The 26,132-nt window shown below is 42.2% G+C and overlaps 2 protein-coding genes across 2 annotated transcripts; one reads left to right on the forward strand and one right to left on the reverse strand.

Moving 5' to 3' along the window:
* Positions 1-9,343: 9,343 nt before the first annotated feature.
* LOC308164093 (serine/threonine-protein phosphatase with EF-hands 2-like) lies at positions 9,344-12,555 on the reverse strand (the record flags this gene model as incomplete). The annotated part of the gene is made up of 7 exons (XM_080538246.1): positions 9,344-9,410; positions 9,499-9,665; positions 9,869-9,915; positions 10,057-10,171; positions 11,026-11,201; positions 11,990-12,044; positions 12,430-12,555. The coding sequence occupies 7 exons, from the start codon at positions 12,553-12,555 to the stop codon at positions 9,344-9,346; spliced, it is 753 nt and encodes a 250-aa protein (XP_080394372.1).
* Positions 12,556-20,360: 7,805 nt separating this feature from the next.
* LOC308164094 (bone morphogenetic protein 6-like) lies at positions 20,361-23,384 on the forward strand (the record flags this gene model as incomplete). Its single annotated transcript, XM_080538247.1, has 5 exons — positions 20,361-20,485; positions 21,563-21,720; positions 21,880-21,966; positions 22,089-22,225; positions 23,241-23,384. 5 exons carry the CDS (start codon positions 20,361-20,363, stop codon positions 23,382-23,384), a joined length of 651 nt encoding a protein of 216 aa, XP_080394373.1.
* Between the last annotated feature and the right edge of the window lie 2,748 nt (positions 23,385-26,132).

Genomic DNA, 26,132 nt, shown 5'->3' on the forward strand with positions numbered 1-26,132 from the left:
GCCAGCAGGGGGTCGTCCTCCGTGGCTGTGAGCCTGTTGGCTCTGAAGTTTGTCATGTGCTGAACCCCCTGCCACACCCGCCTGGAGTCGTTGCTCAGGAAGCATTCCTCAATCTTCTCTCTGTGGTCTGCCTTGGCCTCCCGGATGCCACGGTTTAGGTTAGCCCTGGTGGTGCTGTACAGCAGTGTGTCCTTCGCTGAGTAGGCGTTGTCCCTCTCCTTGAGCAGTTTTCGGACCTTCTCAGTCAATCATGGCTTCGTGTTGGGGTAGACCCGGACACGTTTGTCCACGGTGGCTGAGTTGGTGCAGTTCACTATGTGGTTCAGAACCGACGACGTGAACTGTTCCAGGTCCTCATGCTCATATTCCATGAGGTGTCATTCAGGCAGATCTGCAGTGGAGCGGACCCTGCTGGCCAGGTTCTGACAGTCTTAGTGGTGATGGGAGCACTTTTCCTCATGGGAGTGTAGGCTGGGATCAGGAGGATGGACACGTGGTCAGACATGCCTAGATGAGCTAGCGGTCTAGCCTTGTGAGCAAGCTTGATGTTGGTGTATACCTTGTCCAGTGTTTTTTCTCCTCTTGTTGCACTTTATTTTTTATTTTGTTATTTTTTTAAATCAGATTTTATCCCCTTTTTTCACCCAATTTGGTAGCCCTAGGACGGAACCCTGGGGAACTCCAGTGGAGAGGGTTCGTGGAGAAGATAGCGATTCTCTCCAGGTCACCTGGTAGGAGCGGCCCGCCAGGTAGGAAGAAAACCAGGAGTGTGCGGTGCCAGAGATGCCCAGGTCTGAGAGGATGGAGAGAAGGATCTGGTGATTGACTGTGTCGAAGGCAGCAGACAGGTCAAGGAGAATGAGAACAGAGGAGAGGGAGGAAGCTTGGGCAGAGTGGAGGGCTTCCGTGACAGCAAGGAGCGCAGTCTCAGTGGAATGCCCAGCCTTGAAGCCGGATTGGTGGGGGTCTAAGTGATCCATCTTCCGGAGATAGTCAGTCAGTTGTTTTTTTTGATTGATTGATTGATTGAAAACTTTATTAGAAGATTTGCAGAAGTAGGTACATGAAAGTACATATTACATACAAGGTCAACTAACAGGATAAAAACCCAAGAAAGCCACTGGCTTATTTCAATTGGGGTCCTTGAATTGAACCCAACCTAGCATCCAATTATCCCCTGCCTATTGCGTAGGATCCGCCGCACGACCCCGTGGCCGGCAGTCCCAGAGGAGGGCGCCAGGCAGACTAGCTGACTGGCTCCTCGAGCCCAGTACCGTTACTCCAGCACCAGACGGGGGCGGTGTTGCGCGACGGATCCTTGTCCGGAACTACTCCTATACCGCCCTCGGGAGCGGCCGCCCAATATGTCGCTCCCCGTGTGTGCCCCAGCCATATCCGGATCTGGCGAGCTGGGATACGATCCCAGTCCCCGGTGGGCAACTTGCACTAGTGGCCAGTGCTTAGACCGCTACACCACCGCGGGGCTCTTGTTGCACATTTAACATGCTGATAGAACTTGGGTAGTACTACCTTCAGGTCAGCATGATTGAAATCCCCCGCGATGATGTGTACTGCTTGAGGATCCGCGCTCTGTCCACCACTGATGACGTCATATAGCCGCGCCAATGCTAAGCTAGCATCTGCGCTTGGTGCAATGTATACAGCTGTTATGTACACCGCGTTGAATTCCCTCGGGAGGTATGTGGGTCGGCATTTATCAGTTAAGTATTCCAGGTCTGGGGAGCAGTGGCTACTTACAGTTTTTGTGTTTAAGCACCAGCTGTCCTTCGTAGATATAACGAGGCCGCCTCCGCGCGTCTTCTCACTAAGCAATGTCCGGTCGGCTCGGTGTAAAGAGCAGCCTTCTAGCGCGACCGCAGAGTCGATAATGGAACCGTTGAGCCAGGTTTCTGTGAGAATAATCACACAGCTATCCCCCACGGTGTTGTTGGAAGCTACCTGCAGTCTCAGTTCGTCCATCTTGTTAGCTAGGGATCTTACGTTAGAGAGGAATATACTCGGCAAAGCTGGTTTATCCGGGCTTCTCCTTAGCCTAGCTAGCAGGCCTCCCCTGCGGCCTCGGCGTTGCTTACGATCTCGACGCCGACGTTTGCGTCTCAGGGACGGGACTGTGTACCATTGTTCTCTCGGTAAGCGAGCGATGTCGTGTGGAATGCTTTGTTGTTTCAAGAAGTCCGCTGTTACTGTCCTCTCGTTTTGCGCACCAACTTCTAGTAAGTCTAGTCTGCTGTAGGTACTATTTACACAACAGTTCCCTATAAGTACTAAAATAAAAATGTACATACAAATGTACTTAAAAACGCTAAAAAGCACCAGCGTCGGGAGCACTCCGAGCCTCGCGTGCGAACGCGCCGCCATCTTGGAACCACAGCTAACCACAACTTTAGCTGTACACATATGGTCCATGGATGTGGTTCAAAGCAAGACACACAAAGCAAAAAAGTGCGATCAACAAAAACATTGAGATGTCAATGACGGAATAAAAGTAAAGATTTTGAAAAGAAAGAAAAAGGGTGGGGGGGGTTGTGTATGTGTGTGTGAATGCAACACAGGCATATGAGTCGAGATGTGTGGAAGGGTTCACTGTATTAATATGTACATAACCGGGCTCCATCTTTTAATAAATAGATGTTTCTGGAGTCTCAGAGTGTACTGTATGTTATTTGTTCCATCTGGTAGATTTCCCATACTTTCTCTGTCCACATTATTGTATGTAGGGGGGTCTGGTTTTAACCACTTAATTGTAATGCATTTAATTGCTGCCGTTAGTAATATTTGTAAGAGATATATTCTTGCCCTTCCATCAATGCTGTTACGGTCTCCTCCCTCCACTGCTGTCTTGTTCTGATTGTGTTGCAGGATGGCAGTGGGGAGAGGAGGCCTGATTGGCTGATGTAGCACACCCAGGGGCGCCGCTAGAGATTCTGGGCCCCATGACAGAATATCATTTTGGGCCCCCCCACCTAAACCACCCATCAACCTAAACCCAGTTGAAGTTGATGAACTATTGATGCACTGCAAGAAATCCAATGATGGACGTCTTTTGTAAATGTCATTTAAAATTACAGTTAATACAGGAATCAACAATTCAGCAAAGAAATCTCAACATTCTTTAACTTATTAAATTAAGACTTGAACAACACAAGGACAAAAGTATAATTAAATGAAGATTGGAACCCAATTATAAAAGTATAAATCACACAAAAAGTAAAAAATATAATTGTAATGGGGTGGTATTGTGTCTAAATAAATGTAGATCTTGTAAAGATCAGTTGGCCATAATACTGTCAGGATTAGATCAATGAAGAATTACAGCAGAGAGATATTTACTGACTCAGCATTGCTTGTTTCACACAAAGACAAACGTGTCTTATACAAGAGGGAGCAACACAGACATGGTGCCAGCGAAATTGAATGTGAAATGGGAAGATTTTTATTTTTACACTGCGGCAGTACTGTGGAATAGTATACCTGGAGAGCTAAAAACTATATCTAGCCTAATGCACAACGATTCAAGATAGGAGTAAAGAGATCAAATCAAATCAAAGCTAAACGCTGGGCCTTCTTAGTAGCAACATCTTTAATAAGATCCTTGAAATCTAGTGATGAAGCCAACTTGCTGTGCTGCTGTCATTGTCCTTTGTTACTTCTTGCTCTTCTTCTTCTTCTGCCTCTTTACCTCTGCTCTCCTCTCTGGCTGCCTTGCTCGAAGAGGGCCCTGGCATGGAGTATCCATAGGTACATAATTCACAATATGTCCTATAATAGTATTAACATAATAATACATACATTACACCAGATTAGCTAACTTAGATGTTATCTAGCTAGCTAACAATATTATTAAGATGCCATTGGTCAATGTTATTGCAATTACTGGAAGAACTATTAACTAAATATGAATATTAGCTAAAGTTGTATTCAATGCATGCATGGTAATGCAGCATACATTAAAATATTCAAAATATGTTTGTTAACCCCAAACTCCTATTACTCACCTCCTTCTCCTTCAACTGGGAGGTGGGTTGAGGGAAGGAGTCCTGATCCTGAAACTGCATCTGTGCATGACGTGATTAGCATGTAACATTATACTAGTTAGCTAGCTAGCTATAGCAAGAGTGCATAGCTGCTGGATACAAATTCACTGAGCTCTAATAACCTATATTTGGACCAAAATTGCACTCATCTCATACATTTAACTGAAATTATACTGACAGTGCACTGTAAGTTAACTTTACTTGAAGTTAATGTTAATTAGCTATAGCGAGCTAACTAGATCATCCACGCAGTGATTAGATCACTAAACCACTGTTGTCTAGATAGATAGCCTACATACTAGCTGTCGCCCTTTTTTGTCACTCTCCTCGTTCTTTACTTTTACTTTTCTCTTTTGAGACCCTGACTTTGGCTTTGCCTTTCACGACATCGTCTTTCTCCTTGTCAGAATATTTGCGGTAACGTTCCTCTAGTCTAGTCTAGCAGCTCGCGCGCGGTGGACTGAACCATGCAATGAATAAATAGAGGGGTAAATAATAAGGCTTAATTTTGTTAAACATAGAGAAACAAAACTCCAGTTTTGTTTTAATACATAGAATTATAATTTGAATTCGGCTACATTAACGTCCTTATGATAATAATAATAATATTATTTATAAATATAATATATATATTTTTAAATATTCTCATGGGCCCCTGTCAGTGCTGGGCCCTTAGAATCGTCCTAACTTACCACCCCCTAGCGGCGCCCCTGAGCACACCTGTGCCTATTTAGGTTGTGCGTTGGGGATCAGTCTCTCTCTCTCTCTCTCTCCATACAGGATATCCTTTTTTGACTCTTCTGTTAGTGGCAACCTTTTGTTCCTTTGTTTCACCCTTACAACATTCCACATACAGATCACTCACCCACACCCTACACAACTGATACAACTGACTATCACATCCCATTTCTAAATTACTTATTTTGCTTTAGTTATTAATAAAATAATCATTTACCTTTACCCTCGACTTGTCGACCTATTTTGTCACTTTCTCTGAGCCGGGTTAGTGACGATGCCTTCTGGTATAACTCCCAGTAGTGCCATCTTTGGATCTTTGGTACATTTTTGGTGGAATACTGCTTCAAGGGCCTCAAACACCTCTTCCCAAAATGTTCTTAATTTGGGGCATGACCAGAATATGTGGGTGTGGTTGCCAATTTGCGTACTGCAATTTCTCCAACATTTATTTGAGTGTGTTGGGCCCATTTTAGCCACTATGTCTGGGGTTCTAAAGAATCTCATAACCACTTTCCATTTGAATTCCCTCCATGTATTTGAATTGGTCACTAAATGTGCTTCAGTGCATATTTCCTCCCATATGTCCTGTGATATGTCAGTGTTCATTTCAGTTTCCCATATCTCTTTCCTCTGTAGTGTATTATTCAAATCCATGGATAGAAACCTTTGGTAAAGGTCACCTATAATTTTCTTATTCTCGTTTCCTTTTTGCAGCTTTATCAAGATCTCTTCGATTTCAGTGGGCTCCAAGACTTTATTCCATTCTCTATGTTTTGTTAGGAAGCGTCTTAATTGTAGATATCTGAAAAAGTCTGTGTTAGGGAGCCTAAATTCCTCTCTTAACTGTTCAAATTTAAGGCTACCGTCTTTATGGAGTTGGTGTAAGTTAGTAAGTCCATGATCCGACCAATTTCTAAACCCTATATCTGTATTGGAGGGTTCGAAATTTTTCATAAGACCAATATTGGATAATGCTGAGATTGCTTTAGGTAAGCCAAATGAGAGTTTTATTTTCCTCCAAATCTTTAGTGTGACTCTGGTCCATTCACCTAGTTGAGTTTCCTTTAGAGGGACATCTATGAAAGGCAAGGTCTGTAAGGGCATCGAACATAAACTTTTTTCAATGTTGAGCCATCGTGTATATGAAGAGTCTTGGATCCATGCTGTTAGAGGCTTTAGCTGGGCCGCCCAGAAGTAGTATCTTAGGTTTGGGAGTTTCAACCCACCATATGGTTTAGATAGTTGTAGTGTTTTAAGTCTGATTCTTGGGCGCCTTCTTTGCCATATGAATTTTGAGATGAGTCTATCCCACTTATCAAATGTGGATTTGGGGATATCGATGGGTAGCATCTGGAACAGGTATAGAAGCCTAGGCAGCACATTCATGCGTACACTCTCAATACGACCCAATAGAGACAGGGGAAGTGTTGACCAGCAGTCTAGATCTTTACTGATATTTTGGATTATGCTTTTGTAATTTGCATCACTTAGGTTTTCTAACGATGAGGGGATTTGAATGCCAAGATATTTAATACCATCCTTGGGCCATTTAAACTCACTCTGGATTTTGATTGTTTGTGGAATTCTACCTCCTATGTCCATAGCCATTGTTTTATCAACATTTACTTTATAACCCGAGAAGTACCCATAGTTGGAAATAAGATCTTTTAGGCGTGGGATTGTTGTTGCAGGTTCAGTTAGATAAAGAAGCATGTCATCTGCATACAATGATAATTTATGTTGTTCCTCATTTATTGTCAGTCCCTTTATGTTGTCGTCGTCTCTAATGAGCTGTGCCAGTGGTTCAATACTGATATCAATGAATGAATGAATGAATGGTCTTTATTGTCATTGCTACAGTACAGGTACCAAACAACGAAATTTAGGAGGGGTGGCTCCCCTGGTGTTAGGAAAGAAAAAAAAACTTTAAAAAAACACAAGAAGGGAAGGAGCTGGTTTACATAAATAAAGGCTATGTACACTATCCACTATACTATACTGTACAGATAGACGACTAGGGTTGTCATATTGCACATAGTGTTATTGCACATTTATTTAAAGTGTCGCAGTTTGCAGGCTTGAAATGTACATATTTGTGCCTCAGCACTGCACCTGATTTTTTCAGTCCAGCAGCTGCCATCAATCCGTCCAGACTGTCCAGGGCCCAGAACCTAGGTCTTTGCTGTGTTCAGGGCCTGGATGGCCCTGGGGTAGAAGCTGTGCTTCAGTCTGTTTGTCCTTGCGAACATGGTCCTGTACCGCCTTTTCGAGGGCAGCCGGGTAAAGTGTTCGTACCCAGGGTGGGTTGGGTCCCTGGAGATCTTGGAGGCCTTCCTGAGACAGCGTGTGTTGTACAGCTCTTCCAGAGAGGGGAGGGGGGCGCCGGTGATCTTCTGGGCTGTTCTCACGACTCTCTGTAGCGCATTTCTCTCCGCGGTTGTGCAGACAGCAGGGGCGACAAAGAGCACCCCTGCCTGCAACCCCGTTCTAGAGTAAATCGGTCCGACAGAAATCCATTCACTTTTACAGCAGCTTGTGGATTTGAATATAGTGTTTGAATCCATTTTATAAAATTGGGGCCAAATTTGAGTCGTTTTAGAGTTTGAAATAGGTATTGCCAAGATACTCGATCGAATGCCTTTTGGGCATCGAGGGATATTATCATTGCTTCTAATAATTAATTAATAATAATTTTGCCATTTAGCAGACGCTTTTATCCAAAGCGACTTACAATTACGAATTACAGGGACATTCCCCCTGGAGTAACTGAGGGCTAAGTGCCTTACCCAAGGGCACACTAGTAGTGGTGTGGCTTCAGGCGGGATTTGAACTCACAACCTTCCGATCCCAAGTCCAACTCACTATCCACTAGACCACCACTACCCCTTCCGCTTCTTCCTCCTTAACTTTTGGGTGAGTCATAATATTTAGTAATCTTCTTATGTTGTCCCCGTAGTATCTTCCCTTTATAAACCCGGTCTGATCGGGGTGGATAACTTGTGTGATAATTGTATTGACGCGTCTTGCTAGGATGGCTGTTAATATACGTAGGTCGGTGCATAAAAGTGAGATGGGTCTGTATGATTGGCATTGGGTGGGGTCCTTGCCCTCTTTATGTATTACAACTATTGTTGCGTCCCTCCATGAGGGGGCCGTGGTTCCAGATTGCAATGTATGGTGGTATGCTTTTAGCAATAAGGGACATACTGTCTCTTTAAATGTTTTATAGAATTCATTACTAAACCCATCCGGTCCAGGACTTTTATTGTTTTTTAGTGTAGAGATCACTTGTATTTCCCATTCTTCAATTGGTTCATCTAGTTCTTTTGCCATAGGCTCAGATAGCTCTTTTAGTTTGATGTCTTTCAGAAATGCTGTCAATTCATCATCATCTGTGCAGGTGTCCCTATTTTTGTAAAGAGATTTATAAAATTCTGCAAAAGACCTTGAGATTTCATCAGGTTTTGTGAGTGTCGAGTTATGAGTTTTTAATTTCTGTACTATATTCGATGATTGTTGTTTTTTTAGTCTTAGTGCTAATAATCTACTAGCTCGGTTTCCATTTTCATAATATTTTTGGTTGGTAAACCTTAAATTGTCCTCAATCTTTTCATCATTGCCAAATTGCCACATCATTGCCAAATTCCACTCCACCCAAGAGGACATCTCCAACTCCACTCAGTCAATTGTTGTGCTAATTATTTAGGGATTTTAACATCGAGTCCTATTAAGAATCCCAGTGATTAGGCTATTTAGATCCCTGCGTGCTTGTTTGAGAGCATTAAGTAGATTGGAGGTTGGTGTTCTTTTATGCTGTTGTTCAAGCAGCCTTATTTTATCCTCTAATTCTCCTTGTTTTGCTTCTCTATTCTTTTTTTCCCGCGCTCGCGTATGAGATAATGCGACCTCTAATGTATGCCTTAGCACAGTCCCATAGGATGAGAGGTGATATTTCAGGTGAGTCTTTAGTTTCTAGGTAATACTTTAGTTCAGTTGTTACAAATGTGATAAATTCCTCATCATTTAGAAGTGATGTATTTAATCTCCATTGTTTGGTTTTTGGCCTGTGGCCTATGTTCCATGATAATGCAAGAGGTGCATGATCAGATAGAGTAATTGGTAAGATCTTTATGTCTTCTATCCTGTGTAGTTCTGCTTTGGGTGTAAAGAAATAATAAATTCTCGAATAAGATGAATGTCTGTGCGAGTAGAAAGTAAAATCTCTACCTTTAGGGAATCTGCTTCTCCAAACGTCCACTAGGCCTGATTCTATCGACAAAAGCATTCTACTCATTCTAGAAGTGGGAGTTTTGGAGGTAGGTTGTCTATCCATTAGCTGGGACATAACGCAGTTGAAGTCTCCTCCCAACAGTAGGATACCGGAGCTGTGTTGTATTGCTGTGTTAATGACTGTGCTAATGAAGCCGGGCTCATCCTTATTTGGAGCATATTATGTACTGAGAGAGCCTTATAGTGCCTCATAGTGTGTTTTAATGTTGGATTTTGGAATGAGGGATAGACAATGCATGCACGTAAACATTCAGTATAGGCTATATAGAGTTGCTCAAGATTAGACCTACCCTGTATTTACCCAGCACCTCTTTGGTGAAGCCATACCTGGAAAAAGAAAGCAGCGTTGGCAGATGTTTCTCATAAGTAGAACCTGTGTGTGTGTGTGTGTGTGTGTGTGTGTGTGTGACACTACCTCAGGTTAACAATGTGATCCTCATGGTTCCCTCTGTTGAGATGCACGTCATTAGGATACACCAGTAGGAAAGCAAATAGGATGAGGAGAATCTCAAGGGAGTCTTTGCCTCGATCCACAAAGTCTCCATTGAAGACGTATGGCCTCTCACATGATGGCAAGCCATTCTGGTGGGAATAATGAAGATATGTGTGAGGCCTTATCAAATACCATGAACTTGGTAATTACGTAACAATTAAGTTATTGCTTGGTAATTACGTAGTAATAGAGCATTTTTGTTATTACAGAATTATTATTGGAAAAAGGAACCCCAAATCCACTGGTGTGATTGCATGATGGACTCAACTCAAGTCATAACCACTTTACCCACCTTATAAAAAACCAACAACAGATCCTCAAGGTGCCCATGTAAGTCTCCTAAGGGTGCAAATAATTGATAATCGCGTCATTGATCTCATAATGGAAATAACCACAATTGAAGACAACAAGTGAAACAGAGAACAGAAGCTCTGAAACCAGTTTTGAAATACAGAGTCCCTTGAGGCCTGTAGTTCCTACCACAGATGGTGATCTCCTGGCTGTGGCAGGTGGAGATCTGACTGATGTTGGGGAGGATTCTGAGAATCCTCCAGGTCTCCCCAAGAAGCTGCAGGACGTATCGAGTATGGAGCTGCTACTAGGAAAAACAGCCCAGAGATTAAAGGAGGCTTGAGGCTAACATGAAGAAAGGAGTCTATTCTCATCTGACACTGCTCCACAATCAGGACATAGATTAATGTGTGTGTGGGTGTGTGTGGGTGTGTGTGGGTGTGTGTGTGTGTGTGTGTGTGTGTGTGTGTGTGTATGTGTGTGTGTGTGGCTGACTGATTTTGAAACCTTCTGGCCTAAGGCCTAGGTATTAGGTGGGGGAGATGACACAAAGGTCTTAGCCATGGTCACTAATCACACACATCTGTCACATGTACACTGTTCTCTTATAACTATAACTATATCATTGCCTTGCCTTGCCTAGGGAGCAGGGGAGGCTGGTGGAGGCAGAAATAGGAGGTTGGGCTCATTGTAATACATGAAATGGATTGAGAATTGATGAGGATTGGAATGTTCCTGACACCATTCCTCATTCCATTCCATGCATTACTAATTGTGACAGCAGCTGGTGAAACTGGGAACAAGTCGGCAGCCGATGAAATGTTTTCAGAAAAATAAATGTCAATGTTGTTGAAAATCAATGACACACTCGCTAGTCAACTAACACAGCTTGTTTTGTGAGCCTGCTAACAATGTAAAGTAGTGTCATAGTTAAGCTAGCTATAGCTAGGTAGTAGTGGGGATTACTCACCGAATCCATTGCATTGTATTGTTTTGGCTTGACTAGCGTGTGTGTCATTGATCTTTGACAATGTCGAAATGTATTTACATTTTTCAGAATAAAAGTCAGAACAATTTGATTGGTTGCCGACTTGTTCCTTGTTTCACCAGCTGCCGTCACAATTACCATCACCAGCCTCCACTGGTAGGGATACCTACTTGCTTGTGCTTGAAGGCCTCCATCAGCTCTGCGGCATTTGCGAAGGTCATGGGGAAGGAGAGGTGAGGGCCTTTGTAGGCTTGAGGCACCTCGATGCTCTTGTAGCAGAAGTACCTCTCCCATTCGACGTCGCGACAGATCCCATTCTCACGGAAGATATGGGAGATCAGGTTCCCTGGATTTGGCACAGGGGGGTCTAGTTAAGTGTATAGACTAGAGTATGTAGGCTAACTGCGGTTAAAGGGTCAGAAGGGTCCGCTCCACTGCAGGCCTAAGTTCTGGGCCCTGGACAGTCTGGACGGATTGTATGGCAGCTGCTGGACTGAAAAAATCAGGTGTAGTGCTGAGGCACAAACATGTACATTTCAAGCCTGCAAACTGTGACACTTTAAATAACGTGAAAAAATACTATTGTGCAATATGACAACCCTAGTCGACTATCTGTACAGTATAGTACAGTGGATTGTGTACATAGCCTTTATTTATGTAAACCAGCTCCTTACCTTCTTGTGATTTTTCTTTTTCTAAAAGTTTTTTTTTTGTCCCTTTCCTAACACCAGGGGAGCCACCCCTCCTAAATTTCGTTGTTTGGTACCTGTACTGTAGCAATGACAATAAAGTCCATTCATTCAAAGGGACACACCACCCATTTTTTATATCACATTCATTATCTCCAACACCATACCAGTGTCTATATATACAGTATGTGAAAAGGACTATGTTTCTGTAGTCCAAAAGATAAATGAAAAGGTCCTAAGGAAATTAGGATGTGTGGCTGTAGTTTTTGAAAATCATACAATCATTGAATTCATCATTAGGACCTTTTCTCTTCTGTTATTGACTACAGAGAAAACTGTGGACTCTGGTATGGTGCTGGAGATAATGAATGTGATATTAAAAAATGGGTGAAGTGTCCCTTTAAGTCGCCTACTACTGATGCAAGCTAGTGGGAGGAAAGCTTACTCTCGGTGCTGGTAGGAGTGAAGTGGTCCATAAGGTAGCTGAAGAAGTTGTAGAGCTACGAGGGAGAAAGGGGACAGTTGGTCATGACAAATCTGAGCTATATCTGAAGGCTCCAACAGTCAATGGACAGGTCAAGCAGATGGGGTTAACATGGTCATAGTTATAAAAACATTAAAAGGGAATTTCACTAAAGAATAATTGTTCTGTTCAGTCATCCATTTGTATGGTTTTAAAATATTATTATTTTGTGCACACAAGTCTTGATGGAGATTCTAGATATACTAATAGACAGCCAGTTTGGGGCACAAAACCAGTATCCTGGACGTAGATTATACCTACTCCTGGACTAAAAAAAAGCATCTTCAATAGAGATGTGTCAATGTGATTTAACCTAGGACTAAATCACAACACTGTGAGTGGTTGTTGACACGTGATCCCACCTTGATCTGGTCCTGCTCCCCGGCATACTCAATCGACTGGAAGATGTTCCAGGTACACCTGCGTCTCACCTCCAGCCGGGCCACGTACCGACGGTACCAGCGCTGGATCAGCAGAGCTGCCTTCATAGCTGGGTGAGGAGGGAGAGGGGGGCAGCAGGACAAGGGATGCGAGAACACAAGGCAACAGTGACATGTTTGTTTGTCTTCAGCCTGTCTTCAAAATAGGCTTTGTTCATGTGAAAGTAACCGTTGTTAATTCTCCATTTCGTTCAGTTTGGTAGCTTTTAACTGCAAGCACGAATTGAATCAAGTCAAGCCAAAACACACTGGCCTGTCTATCTATTTGTCTGCACATTGTATTGACACAGTCATTATTTAGTTTACGGTAGTTTAGTTTAGGGTTCAGCTCATGCAGCAGCTACTGTTCCTTTGGTCCACACCAGGGGAGGCTTGTGGAGGTAGAAATCGGAGGATGGATTCATTGTAAAGCATGGAACGGAATGAGGAATGGTATCAAACACGCATCAGCTTGCCCTCTGATATCTACCTCTTCCAGCCTCCACTGGATAACATAAATGATAATGCTCTCCTGTGGTGAAATTCCATTTCTTATCCAACTGACATGAACTGAATTGGACCACAGCCCTGCTCAGGGCATGCAGGGCCACTACAATAATAACATTATGAGATCTTCTCATGGCTCACCTGTCAGACTACTGTCTGAGTAGTAGTGTTTACAGCTATTTATATCTTGTCTGACGGCCAAAACAATTATAAGTGCTGGAGAATTCAATTAATAGATTATAGATTAAAATTCTTCAATCTCCGATCATCTCTAGAGTGATCCACTCACCAGTGGCAGCATGGACGGAGAGGTTCGCTGGAGAGAAGAGACGAACAACAGGCCCCACCCCAGGAAGGAAGGATGAGCAATAGGTAATTACACACTAGCATCACCAGAGGGATTACAAAGACAGTCTTATCGAAAACATTTTTCATCTAATTGATATCATGACATCATCTTTGAAATATGATAGACTTTTAGTCTTATTAAAAGATTGATCATGGAAGATCTACCTTTTCCACATTTCTTCAGCTGCAATTGATCAGATTTTGCAATGCCACATCCCATGACCCTTTGCTCCTTTCACTGCCAGATACAACCATCACATAGAGACGATTGGGGTGAGAATGAAAGTTGATCCTGAATAAACTACATGTTTTACAAACATTGGAGATACAGTACACAAAAACCCTCTGACAAATTCAATCAGTTTTCTTTCTATTGCATATGCACAGACTAGGTTTCATTTGTAGTGAGATAACAGTGGCAACTAATAATTATGCATCCTCTTTAGTAAAGATTCCACAATGGATTTGGGAAAGATATGCATGTGATGAAACTCGAGACATTGGCAGGCCAGATTGAGATTAATTTCTCGGATGTCAACAATGTGAATGCCTCTCATATCAATAAGAGCCAGATGGCCAGTAATCTGAGATTAATTGGGTCCTGCCTACCCCCTGCACTCTGATTGGCCACTATCTTCTGTTTGAGGAGTGACCAGAGCGGTTTCACGTCTTTTCAGGTAAAAGAACCCCCCCAAAACATTGTAAGTGAATAGTGTTTAATGACTGGTGCACTTTACAATTGGTTGTTTTCTTATTACACGTTAATTAATTAGTAATAATGTTGGTATTAGGACATATTGTATTGTAATACAGTAATTGAATAGTAATGAGTAACTATGAGTAATAATGAGCAACCTTCTTAATTATACATATTCTTGAAGTGGCGTATGCTTCAGTAAATACGTTAACAGTGCTAACAATAATCTAATCATGTAGAAATTAGTGTTGTTCCGATACCATTTTTTGATCCCGATACCGATACCGATACCTGACCGTGCAGTACTTGCCGATACCGAGTACCGATCCGATACCGGTTTTTGAAAAGGAAAAAAAAAAAAAAAAAAAAAAAAAAAAAAAATTTGGAGCCGCATACTCACCTCGATGTAAAATTATTGCTAACACTTAGTCTGGCACTGCTCAAAACCTTTGTAAAACAGGAAAAAATACCAACAGAGAGTGAATACTATAGAACTTTTTTTTATTGTCTACCTGGTATGGTGACAAGAAAATCAACCCCTTATAAAACCTGAAATGTGGCTCTCACAGATGCCAATCAGTGCAATATCCATTTAAGATATAAAACAGTCGTAGTAGTAGTGCAACAGCAAGTGAACATTTACAAACAAAATAACTTTAGTACTTAAAAAAAAAAAAAAAAAAAAAAAAAAAAATCGGATTTTTTTTTTGTTAGTACTCGCCGATACCGATACCAGCATTTTTGTGCGTATCGGTGGCCATGCCGATACTAGTATCGGTATCGGAACAACACTAGTAGAAATCTTCTCTTCCCTAATAAACAACATCCCCTCCTCACTTTGACACACTGCACCAGAATGGCCAAGAGTAACCTTACCTGGCCGCGTTGCCTCTAGCCACTTCCTCAGTATTTCAGCATCTCATTAGAGAGCCTGCTGCGTTCTTTTCCACAGTCCTGGCATCTTGACCAGTGTGTCCAGAGAGGAGACAGTGAACGTCAAAGGATTCCACAATCATGCTTGTTTAAAACAGGGGACGTCTTGTTGATTTGCTGTGGAACATGCAGGGCTTATGTCACGCTGCCTGTGTGTAGTTTAGCTCTCTCCACTGCTGCTGGCTTGTGAGCACTGAGCAGCATTGCCAAGTGTCTTGACTGAGCCTTGTGACCACTTAATCAAAACAAACAAGACACAAGTGGATTAGGATTAAGCCTCACTATGGCTGGCCTCTGCCCTGAATAGATGGATCAAGGCTCTCGTAAAGGGCAACAACTGGATGGAGAACGAGGGTTTGTGCTGGAGACAGGTCTGCCCCAATTGTAGGAGGATATTCAGTTCATTCTCCATTTCAATCTTTTCAATAAAATTCACATTTAGGGTTAATTCAGTTCAGGTCTATTCTACTGAAGCCAGTCGCTTTGTAATTAATTTATGAATCAATACAGGGTTAGGGTGCTAGCTCTACCAAAGAAACAATTAACTCTAATGGGATTAGTTGTTCTCTGATTGTTTTGTGTCAAGCCTTTTTTGAGACCAAGAAGACTTAAAAATACTTTTGAGCCAGACAGCTGACCAGAGTCTCTCTACGGTCCTCAAGTGTTTCTCTTTTCAGAGGCTTGTTGTCTCAGGGGAATAGTGTTGACTTTTTCCATCATCTCTTTATAGAGAAAGGGTAAATATAGGTGGTTTAATTAGTACTTGGCTAGAACCACAGTTTGGAGATATCAAATTCCTGTCATTTCTGGAGATGCTCTTTTCATATTCCCAGGCATTCCACTACTGGGAAAGTTATAATTATATTCTGCCAAAACCAAATCCAAGGTTATGTCAGGCTAGACCTGCTAAAAGTTGTAAAAGGCTGGTTTTGCTGCCTGTGAGAACAGATAGTCTCTGTATTGATGTATTTCTGCCACACAAACCCATTACATTTCTACTTGCCTTTAGAAATCGGTTTGCTGTGGATCATGTGCAAAAGCAGACTAAGATTCTGTTCTATCCTTGCCAATACAGCCCACTATGTGAACATCTTTCTTTCACAGAATCTGAAGTCTGTTGAATCTCTATCCCTGTGTTTCATCTCATTTAAGAATGTAATCGGTGTAGTCAGCTTTGAGAGCACCTGCAACACCCTCGACAAAACCTGATCTGCAAATGAAAAGGCCTTTGTGAGACACTGACATCCTGCCCACCAGCCGTCTGTGATGTGACTCCCTATGCCACTGAGAGAAGGGAGACAGTGGGAGACTACTAGACACACTCAAGGACTTTTCTTCTTTGTTAGTTTGTCAAGAAAACATTCCCCCACACCATTACACCACCTGAATGAACGCGACGGTGTACAGGTGGTGTTCCTAATAATATGTTCAGTGAGTATATACTATAAAGAGAAATATAAGACACAGTGGAAAAGGAAAAACTTCCTGGGAGGAAGAATCCTTGAGAGGAACCAGATTCCAGGGAGACACATCCTCCTCTGGCTGTTCAAGTGCTGAACAGTAAACTCATGTGGAATGCGGTGTGGTGCAATAGGTCAGGTGGTCCATAGTGAAGGGCAGATTTATATAATATTGTTGTAGATTTGGATTCGTCATCCGAGGGTCAAAGATTCTCAGAGTGTTAAATATCTCATATTATACAGTATTTCATGACTACATAAGCTACATTTTGTAATTGAAACCACATAGAATGTATTTATAGTTCAGTTCATCCTGAATCTGCCAGAGGAGGCTGGTGGAGGTAGAAATCAGAGGACGGCCTCATTGTAATGCATGGGATGGAATGAGGAATGGTATCAAACAGGAGTCCGTCCTCCAATTTCTACCTCCACCAGCCTCCCCTGAGTGCATCTGACCTCGGGGTGTGGTGCAGCAGTATCATCTGGGCATGAGATGTTGAGACCTGAGGTCATTTTCACCTCGAACGTTCCATAAACATTGAGCAATGTTTGTTTTGGTTTGTTAAGACTTGTTAAAACTTTGTTAAGACAAACTCACTGATTGAAGACCACACCCTTTAGGTGTTATGCAAGTTTATCTATTGCTTATGTCATTACTGACGTAACTCAGGTCTCATACATACATGTTGCTATGGCTGTCAGGTAAATGTTATGACAAAGTTGCTGTGCCAGTTACTACAGTAGCCTGTATATCCTTTCTTATTTTCTAGTACCTTTTCTAGTTCTGTACCTGAGTTAAGATGGTAAACTCACTGCTAGCTTTTCGATAGTGTAGCTAGTTAACATTGGGCATTGTGTCAAATGTATTGGCAAGTCAAAGGCTGCAACTTTGAGACTGAGCAACTTGAATTACAGGGCTACTATTTGCATCAACTTGACATATGAAACATCATCTGTGGTGCATCTGGCGTCATCAAGTGGTGCATCTGACACCTCCTGTTATTTCCAAGTTGGGAGTGTACCAGGCTCATGATTTGATTTAATAGTGTTCATTTGATTGTGTGCAGTTCACCTGGTGCCTAAGTTTATGTCATGCAGATCAATGTCATGCAGGTAAATGTCATGCAGGTCAATGTCATGCAGTTGTATCATGCAGGTCTATGTCATGCTGTAGTATCATGCAGGTCTATGTCATGCAGGTCTATGTCATGCAGGTCTATGTCATGCAGGTCAATGTCATGCAGTTGTATCATGCAGGTCTATGTCATGGAGTTGTATCATGCAGGTCTATGTCATGCAGGTCTATGTCATGCAGGTCTATGTCATGCAGGTCTATGTCATGCAGGTCTATGTCATGGAGTTGTATCATGCAGGTCTATGTCATGCAGGTCTATGTCATGCAGGTCTATGTCATGCAGGTCTATGTCATGCAGGTCTATGTCATGCAGGTCTATGTCATGCAGGTCTATGTCATGCAGGTCTATGTCATGCAGGTCTATGTCATGCAGGTCTATGTCATGCAGGTCTATGTCATGCAGGTCTATGTCATGCAGGTCTATGTCATGCAGGTCTATGTCATGCAGGTCTATGTCATGCAGGTCAATGTCATGCAGTTGTATCATGCAGGTCTATGTCATGCTGTAGTATCATGCAGGTCTATGTCATGGAGTTGTATCATGCAGGTCTATGTCATGCAGGTCTATGTCATGGAGTTGTATCATGCAGGTCTATGTCATGCTGTAGTATCATGCAGGTCTATGTCATGCAGGTCTATGTCATGCTGTAGTATCATGCAGGTCTATGTCATGCAGGTCTATGTCATGCAGGTCTATGTCATGGAGTTGTATCATGCAGGTCTATGTCATGCTGTAGTATCATGCAGGTCTATGTCATGGAGTTGTATCATGCAGGTCTATGTCATGCAGGTCTATGTCATGCAGGTCTATGTCATGCAGGTCTATGTCATGGAGTTGTATCATGCAGGTCTATGTCATGCAGGTCTATGTCATGCAGGTCTATGTCATGCAGGTCTATGTCATGCAGGTCAATGTCATGCAGTTGTATCATGCAGGTCCATCTTGCAGGACAACCTGCAGGTAACCTCTGCCCTTTGTTTACATGCAGCATCGACCAGATGGGCTGGGTAAGGACAACATTATCTCCAACAGGTGGTGCCTCAGCTTGTATCAAACATTCCTGCTTCTGTGTTGACGTTATGGTTCATGGTTTGCAGCTTACTGTATTTATTCAACGGGCCGGTTTCACAGACAAGATTTGAGCCTAATCCTAGATTAAAAAGCATCTTCAATGGAGATTTGACATGGAAAGTGTGATTTAGTCCAGGACTAGGCTTAAGCCTTGTCTGTGAAACTGGTCTAACATGTATTTGAAGTGCTGCTTGGAGGGAGTTCGTCTCAGGTCAGTTGAGTGAATGTTTACTCTGTGTGACCTCATTTAAACCTTAAATCTACTCTTTGCAAAGAGGGGTTTAAGGATTTAGAGTTGCCATTCCTTTCATGTCTGGAAGTCTTGTTGGCTACTGTACTATAATACGTGGATGCTTTCTGAATACACACAAATACCGTCATTGTGCCATCTGGAATCTCTGTCCTTGAATGGCAGGTGCAAAGCACAAATATTGTACGTTTGGATATCAGTGGAGATTGGAGCCTTTCATGTTCAGCCAAAGGTATGGGGAGGTTAAGGAAGCAGACAACTTCCCCTCACCAAGGGCCGTCTGGTCATCGTCTCCCAGTATTCCTGGCTCATGGCTAACACCCGCTGGCTCATGGCTAACACCTGGCTCATGGCTAACACCCGCTCCCCCCAACCCTCCCAAACAAGCACCCCCTGAAAAAGCCCCAAAAGCTCAAAGCTCCATGGCTTCTTTGTGTCTCTCTGTCTTACAGGGTCTGTTTTCTGGTGTGTTGAGACAATCTGATCTGGTGTTGACTTGAGGATCATTGACTTTCACTGGATAGTAGCTAGATAATGGTTGATTTATATTTTAAATACATTTTGAGATTATATATACATATAGAATACTATTGTTAACATTGAAACTCATGTGGCACATGATGCTTGGCTAACCCTTTACTTGAACCCTTCCAGATAAGATCAGTGGATGTAGTGGATGGTAAATACATGTAACACAGTTTATGCACATTTAGAGGACTCCCACCGAATATTACACATTTTAATTTCAATATGTTTTTTTGTTAATTATATTTACATTTTTTACACATTTTCAGTAATTTTATTTACGCAATACATTTTGTTCAGTACTCACAATAGACCCCCCCCCCCCCCACCCACCCCCCCACTCTTCCACCAATCAACACACACACACACACACACACACACACACACACACACACACACACACAGACAAACGGACAGACACACACGCAGACACATATCATAAAAAATGTGTCTACTTATTTTGGTTCATATCAAACACCTGCAAATGGATACTCTCATTATTGTATCATTTCTCTCTGAAACTAACACATAGCTCTAGCACTCATGACCAGCACCCAAAAAATATTTTTTTCTCTCTCTCTCTCTCTCTCTCTCTCTCTCTCTCTCTCTCTCTCTCTCTCTCTCTCGCACGCTCTCTTGTCCTTTCTCTCTTTCACACCCCCTCTCACGTGTGGAACATGAAAACAATGTCAAGTATTCCAAGGACAAGTCTGTTGTATGAAGAGATAAAACCTAGGTTCCCAGGACACCAGAAACAATAGCCACACTCTTCCTGGCCAGTGTTCCTCAATTGGATACCCTGGCCTCTACTAGAGCATCCATATCAGTCGTACCACTCCAGTCTCCTCCTCCGCCAACCGACCCAACAGAACCAAATTCTGTCTCCATCACAGAACACTGATTAGATCTGACAGCTAGTGTCTAGTCCGCCTGCCTGCGATTTCAACATGTCTTTTGCGTTGTATGTGATGGTTGTGCTCCTTGGCTGTTCTCTCGGGAGGACTTTTGTCATCCATCCTTCAGAGAAGGAACCTGCTCCAGCATCTGGATCTCACGCCAGCAGAACCAACAGGTTAGTATCCCAACCATTTAAGATCGCACTCACACTTGACCAACAAGTCTCTGGATCTACAGTATATAGTATATAATAAGCCAAAGACGGTTGTGGTTGAAGCAAATATCTGTTAGTCTCTAAACTGATTGAACAGAACAGAACAGAACAGAACAATGCAATTCATTCATTTACAATGCTATCGTTTGCCTTTGTAAAGCTTATCTCTGAGGTTCAGGGGGTTGTAAAGGGTTTAAAAGTAGCCATATTGTTTGACAAGGTCAATGTGGGTGGATGCTTGCTGAGCAGGGATTTTTGACTCGCTTTCTTGGCTGCCTCTTGATCTATGTTAAAAGTTCTTGACCTGTAGTTATGAGTCAGCTGTGAATCACCATGCCAAGGGTAGTAAACATGCTGTTCTTCCCAGGCATGAATAACACAATCAATCTCTCCTGATGACATCGTTATCTTGATTTGACTTTGGTTGAAGAGGTTAGAGATGATGGGATAAGGGCATGCATGGCCAGCTGATGGGATAAGGGCATGCATGGCCAGCTTGTTTAGCCTTTCTTTGTGGTTTTGTAATCAGTCACAAGTGATCATTGATCATATCTGCACAATATTACTCTCTGTACTTTGGGACATACCAGTCTTTTCCAGGAAAAGAGAATGATAGCAAATGCTTTAGTCCCACTACAGTCCTTTCTTTCTTCAGATATGCTGCCCATACTACATGTCCCACATTGTTATTGAACGTACTTACTAGATGTATTGATTTGATTTACAGTATTAGTTATATTGTCACTATTTGAACTCAAGTCTATTCTCCCAAGCACTGTTTAACTCCCTTTTAAGCCTTGCTTTGGAGAGGTAATCTGCAATAATTTTCCACCACCAAAATGGTGTTGTTGATTTGCTGTGAAAATGCCAGACCAAACAAAATTGAGGTTTGAGAACAGACTGTCTATGTCTATGATTTTCCCAATCTGTCTATGACCCACCCCCCCCCGCCCCCCGGCATGTGCAGCTTATTGGGAAAAAGCACTTTCATAAGCTGTGTTCGTCCCTGTTCAGCTGTTTGTGTCATGTCTGCAGCAGGTGCCAAAGGGAGTCATTACAGAGCATCCGGAAGGCTCTTCTGGCAGCTCTCAACGTCCAGAAGGAGCCCCAGCTGACTGCTGATGGGCTGACCGGCATCAGAGAGCAGTGGAAGACTACCTTCACAGCCATTTCCCACGCCGCCCAGACCCAAGCAGGTAGGCCAGCATATTATAGAGAAAGAAGGCTTTTCTAGAATTCGTTCTAGAGCTCAAAGTATGTTGTAACTTTTCAATGTATTTCTAGTGTTCTGATGCGATGCATGTATCCTATTGATATTTTTTTTACTTATAATTGTGGTTCATTTACCCCCTTAGTGCCTGTAACCCACCTTGAGGGCCCTGGAGCTGACAACAGTACAGGCCAGAAGTGCTGTCAGCTGGCCTCTCAAATCTTCCTGAAAGGTGTGTGTGTGTGTGTGTGTGTGTGTGTGTGTGTGTGTGTGTGTGTGTGTGTGTGTGTGTGTGTGTGTGTGATTGTGTGTCATTGCTACTCATGGTATTTAACACTGGGCTGTCTCCAACAGATCTCGGTTGGGAGAACTGGGTCATTTACCCTGAGAGTTTCACCTATGTCCAGTGTGCACCCTGCAACCCACACCTAGACCTGAGCACCTTGCGCTGCCAATCACACACTCCCAATGTGCAGCATACTGCTTCAGAGGTAAAATATTTGTAAACAAAGTTGAAATCTGTGGAAATGATACAGTTACATGAGCTAAGCAGTACTTGGTTATGTGAACCACTAAATTGTTGGTATTTGGCTTGTCCAATCAAATACATCATTTATGACTTGGTCAGCTTTCCCTGGCCTGTCATACATTTTAGTCTTATCAGTGTTAGACATAACTGTTATGAACACTTTCCCAGTTCTTCATATTTGCTTTCTAAGAAAACACTAGAGAAACAGAGTGCTCCAATACAAGAGAGAGAGAGAGAGAGAGAGATCCCAGGTTATTGCAGGTGGAGATATCAATGCTTTGTCTATGCAGGTGCGGAAATAGGTTGTTCTATGTGAGTTTGGAACACAGGCAGTGCAAGGTCGATCACGATGAGGAACACCTGTTTAACTCCCTTTTAAGCCTTGCTTTGGAGAGGTAGTGCAAGGTCGATCACGATGAGGAACACCAGTAGCAACTTGTACTTTAGACTAATCATACTTATCTAAATATTTGCTACATTTGCTATAAGGGCTACTTCACCCAAATCACAAATGTATTATTTGCTTCCTTACCCTGAAAACAGTCTATGGACAAGAACAGACAACAAGCCATGCAACCACTGACACCAACCACTAATTTAAGGTTAGGGTTAGGGTTATAACTAACTTCTTTTTGCATTTTTGAACCAAAAAGCAATAAGTCAGTTTCCCCAATTTAACTTTTGTTTAGTATTACATTTCATGCCCACTTCAAACTAGTTATTCAGCTACAGTATACAATCCTTCTGAGTAGATTTGGAATTTAAAAAAACCTGGGGAGACTGACTTCTATTGGTTTTTGCTTTGAATATGCTAACGCTTGTGACGGTAGCTAGATAAACAGAACCAAACTTTCATGGTTATGTTCAGGCAATGACACACTCAGGCAATGACACTGAGTCTCTCTCTCTCTCTCTCTCTCTCTCTCTCTCTCTCTCTCTCTCTCTCTCTCTCTCTCTCTCTCTCTCTCTTGGTCCAGATGCAGTGCTGCCAGCCCACCTCCCAGGAGTCAGTGCCCTTCTTGTACATGGATGAATTCAGCACCCTGGTCATCTCCTCCGTGCAGCTGACCCGTACGTGTGGCTGTGGACCAGGCAACCACCCCCTGCCCACAGAGGACTGAGCATTAACCCCCCCGCCCATGCTCCCCCCCATGCTCCCTCCCCCTCCACCCTTGATCCATCCCAGAGAGCCCCCTACCTCAACGATCCAAATCTTCCGCCCATGAAAGACCTCATGTAAGCATGTAGATAGCCTGGCTTGCAGAATTGTGATGATTCATAGCATATTCCAAAATAGATTGTGGCTCTCTATTGCAGTTACTTATGACAATTCGAGAAGAACTATACACTATCCTCTGGGAGTAGAAATTGTTTTTATAACTGAATTTGCCAAATTCATAGCATCCCTCACCCATATGTGAGATCTGTTGGAAAATAGGGAGAGCTGACTGTCATGGTTGAATAAATGTTGTCTGTCTCGCTTTAATGAAATCTCATATGTGCCTTGAGATATTCTGAGGTCAAGATTTCACAACCCCTTGACATGAGACTGGCAAGGGATTAAACACAAGCTACGGAGTGTTCTCCACAAAAATGTGAACTCTGTGTGAGCTTCCAATGCCAAAAACTCTCTGAGGGTTGGGCCTTACACTGTGGGCTATGTAGTAAAGGTAGAGCACTCGTTTATTGAAGGGCAGCTTCACACAATTTTATTGTTTATAACTAATCCTAACCCCTTGCCTACAGCATAAACTACCAAATTCCAACAACATTGACTGACAAGTTGATTCCATGGCAATAAAACAATTATTAATTCTCCAGATTTACTAGGTTTCTACTCAGTGTCATATTATTTTGTGAGTTATGATGAACAGATCGTGTAGTCATGTACCCAGACAGGCAGTTACAGGAGCGAAGCTAGCAGTGAGTCAGCAGTACTTGGTTATGTGAACCACTAAATTGTTGGTATTTGGCTTGTCAAATTGAATACATAATTTATGACTTGGCCAGCTTTCCCTGGCCTGTGAGACATTTTAGTCTGCACCAGATTGGGTTTGATCAGTTTTATACATAACTGATATGAACACTTTCCCAGTTGTCATTCAGTCCAGTTTTCATATTTGCTTTCTAAGAAAACACTAGAGAAACAGAGTGCTCCAATACAAGAGAGAGAGAGAGAGAGAGAGAGAGAGATCCCAGGTTATTGCAGGTGGAGATATCAGTGCTTTGTCTATGCAGGTGTGGAAATAGGTTGTTGGAGCACAGCCGGTGCAAGGTCGATCACGATGAGGAACACCAGTAGCAACTTGTGCTTTAGACTAATCATACTTATCTAAGTATTCGCTATGGAATTAAAGGGCTGCTTCACCCAAATCACAAATGTATTATTTGTTTCCTTACCCTAAAAACAGTCTATGGACAAGAACAGACAGCAATCCATGCAACCACTGACACCAACCACTAATTTAAGGTTATGGTTAGGGTTAGAAGCAACATTTCTTGCATTTTGGAACCAAAAAGCAATAATTCAATGTCCCTGATTTAACTTTTGTTTAGTATTACATTTCATGGCCACATTATCTCAAACTTTAATCCCGTTATTCAGCTACAGTATACAATCCTGAATAGATTTGAAATCACAATTTCTATTGGTTTATGGCTCTCAGTTACTTATGATATGATAAATATTTTTTAGAACTGAATTTGGCCTGTTGGAAAATAGGGAGAGCTGACTGTCATGGTTGAATAAATGTTGTTTGTCTCGCTTTAATGAAATCTCATATGTGCTTTGTGCTATTACTGAGGGCAATATTTCACGACCCCTTGACATGAGACTGGCAAGGGATTAAACACAAGCTACGGAGTGTTCTCCACAAAAATGTGAACTCTGTGTGAGCTTCCAATGCCAAAAACTCTCTGAGGGTTGGGCCTTACACTGTGGGCTATGTAGTAAAGGTAGAGCACTCGTTTATTGAAGGGCAGCTTCACACAATTATATTGTTCATAGAACCAGTGGGGAGATAGTTCCTAACTCTCTAGATTTCATAGGTTTCTACACAGTCCACCATGGCTATCAATATCGTATTATTTTGTGTGTTTTTTATGTTTTGTCTCTGTACGTGCACTTTTCCACAATGGACGATTGGCACTGCCCTCATTGGCTTAGTTCCATATTTCATGTTTCGACTGAAAGGGGAGGCAGCTTTAGGCACAGGGGCAAACAATAGTGCCCCAGTCTTCAAGCTTTGCTTAAGACATTGTGTTCTATCGAGTGTAATTGTACTCAGACAAAAAAAAAACATTTGAATCTGGTTTATTTGCTACATCATAGATAAAACACTGTATGATTATATTTCTGAACCCTTGCAACAGGATAGTTCTATTGTCATCCCATAACCACTCCCCATTTGTTCTTTTTGATTTATATTGTGTCTATCAGTTCTCAAACACCCAAAACAAGATCATTGTGGTGAGAACAACTTCTTTTCTGGTTTGGCATTCATGTTATGTATTTTTGGAAACATATCTACCCTTTTTATATTTTATATTTTGCCTGACATATAAGGTATTTTATTCTTGTACATTTTTACCTCACAGTTCACATTTTCCATTTTATTTTCAACATAATATTTATCACAGTGATATTTAAAGCCTTATTTTAATTCACCGCTTCATTAACAGTTCAGATATTGTCATTGATCACATACTGTAGTTTGATGATTTGTATTGATTTGTATTCGTTAATTGACGTATATTCACTGAATACAGGCTACTAAAATGAGTTGTTGTCAACATTACACATGTATATCTTCAATTACAATATTGTGTCTTGTAATTTGTATTGCAGCCTTTGTATACTGTATAATAAA

Source organism: Nansenia antarctica, assembly GCF_963989245.1.
Source record: "Nansenia antarctica genome assembly, chromosome: 8".
Classification (NCBI taxonomy): domain Eukaryota; kingdom Metazoa; phylum Chordata; class Actinopteri; order Argentiniformes; family Microstomatidae; genus Nansenia; species Nansenia antarctica.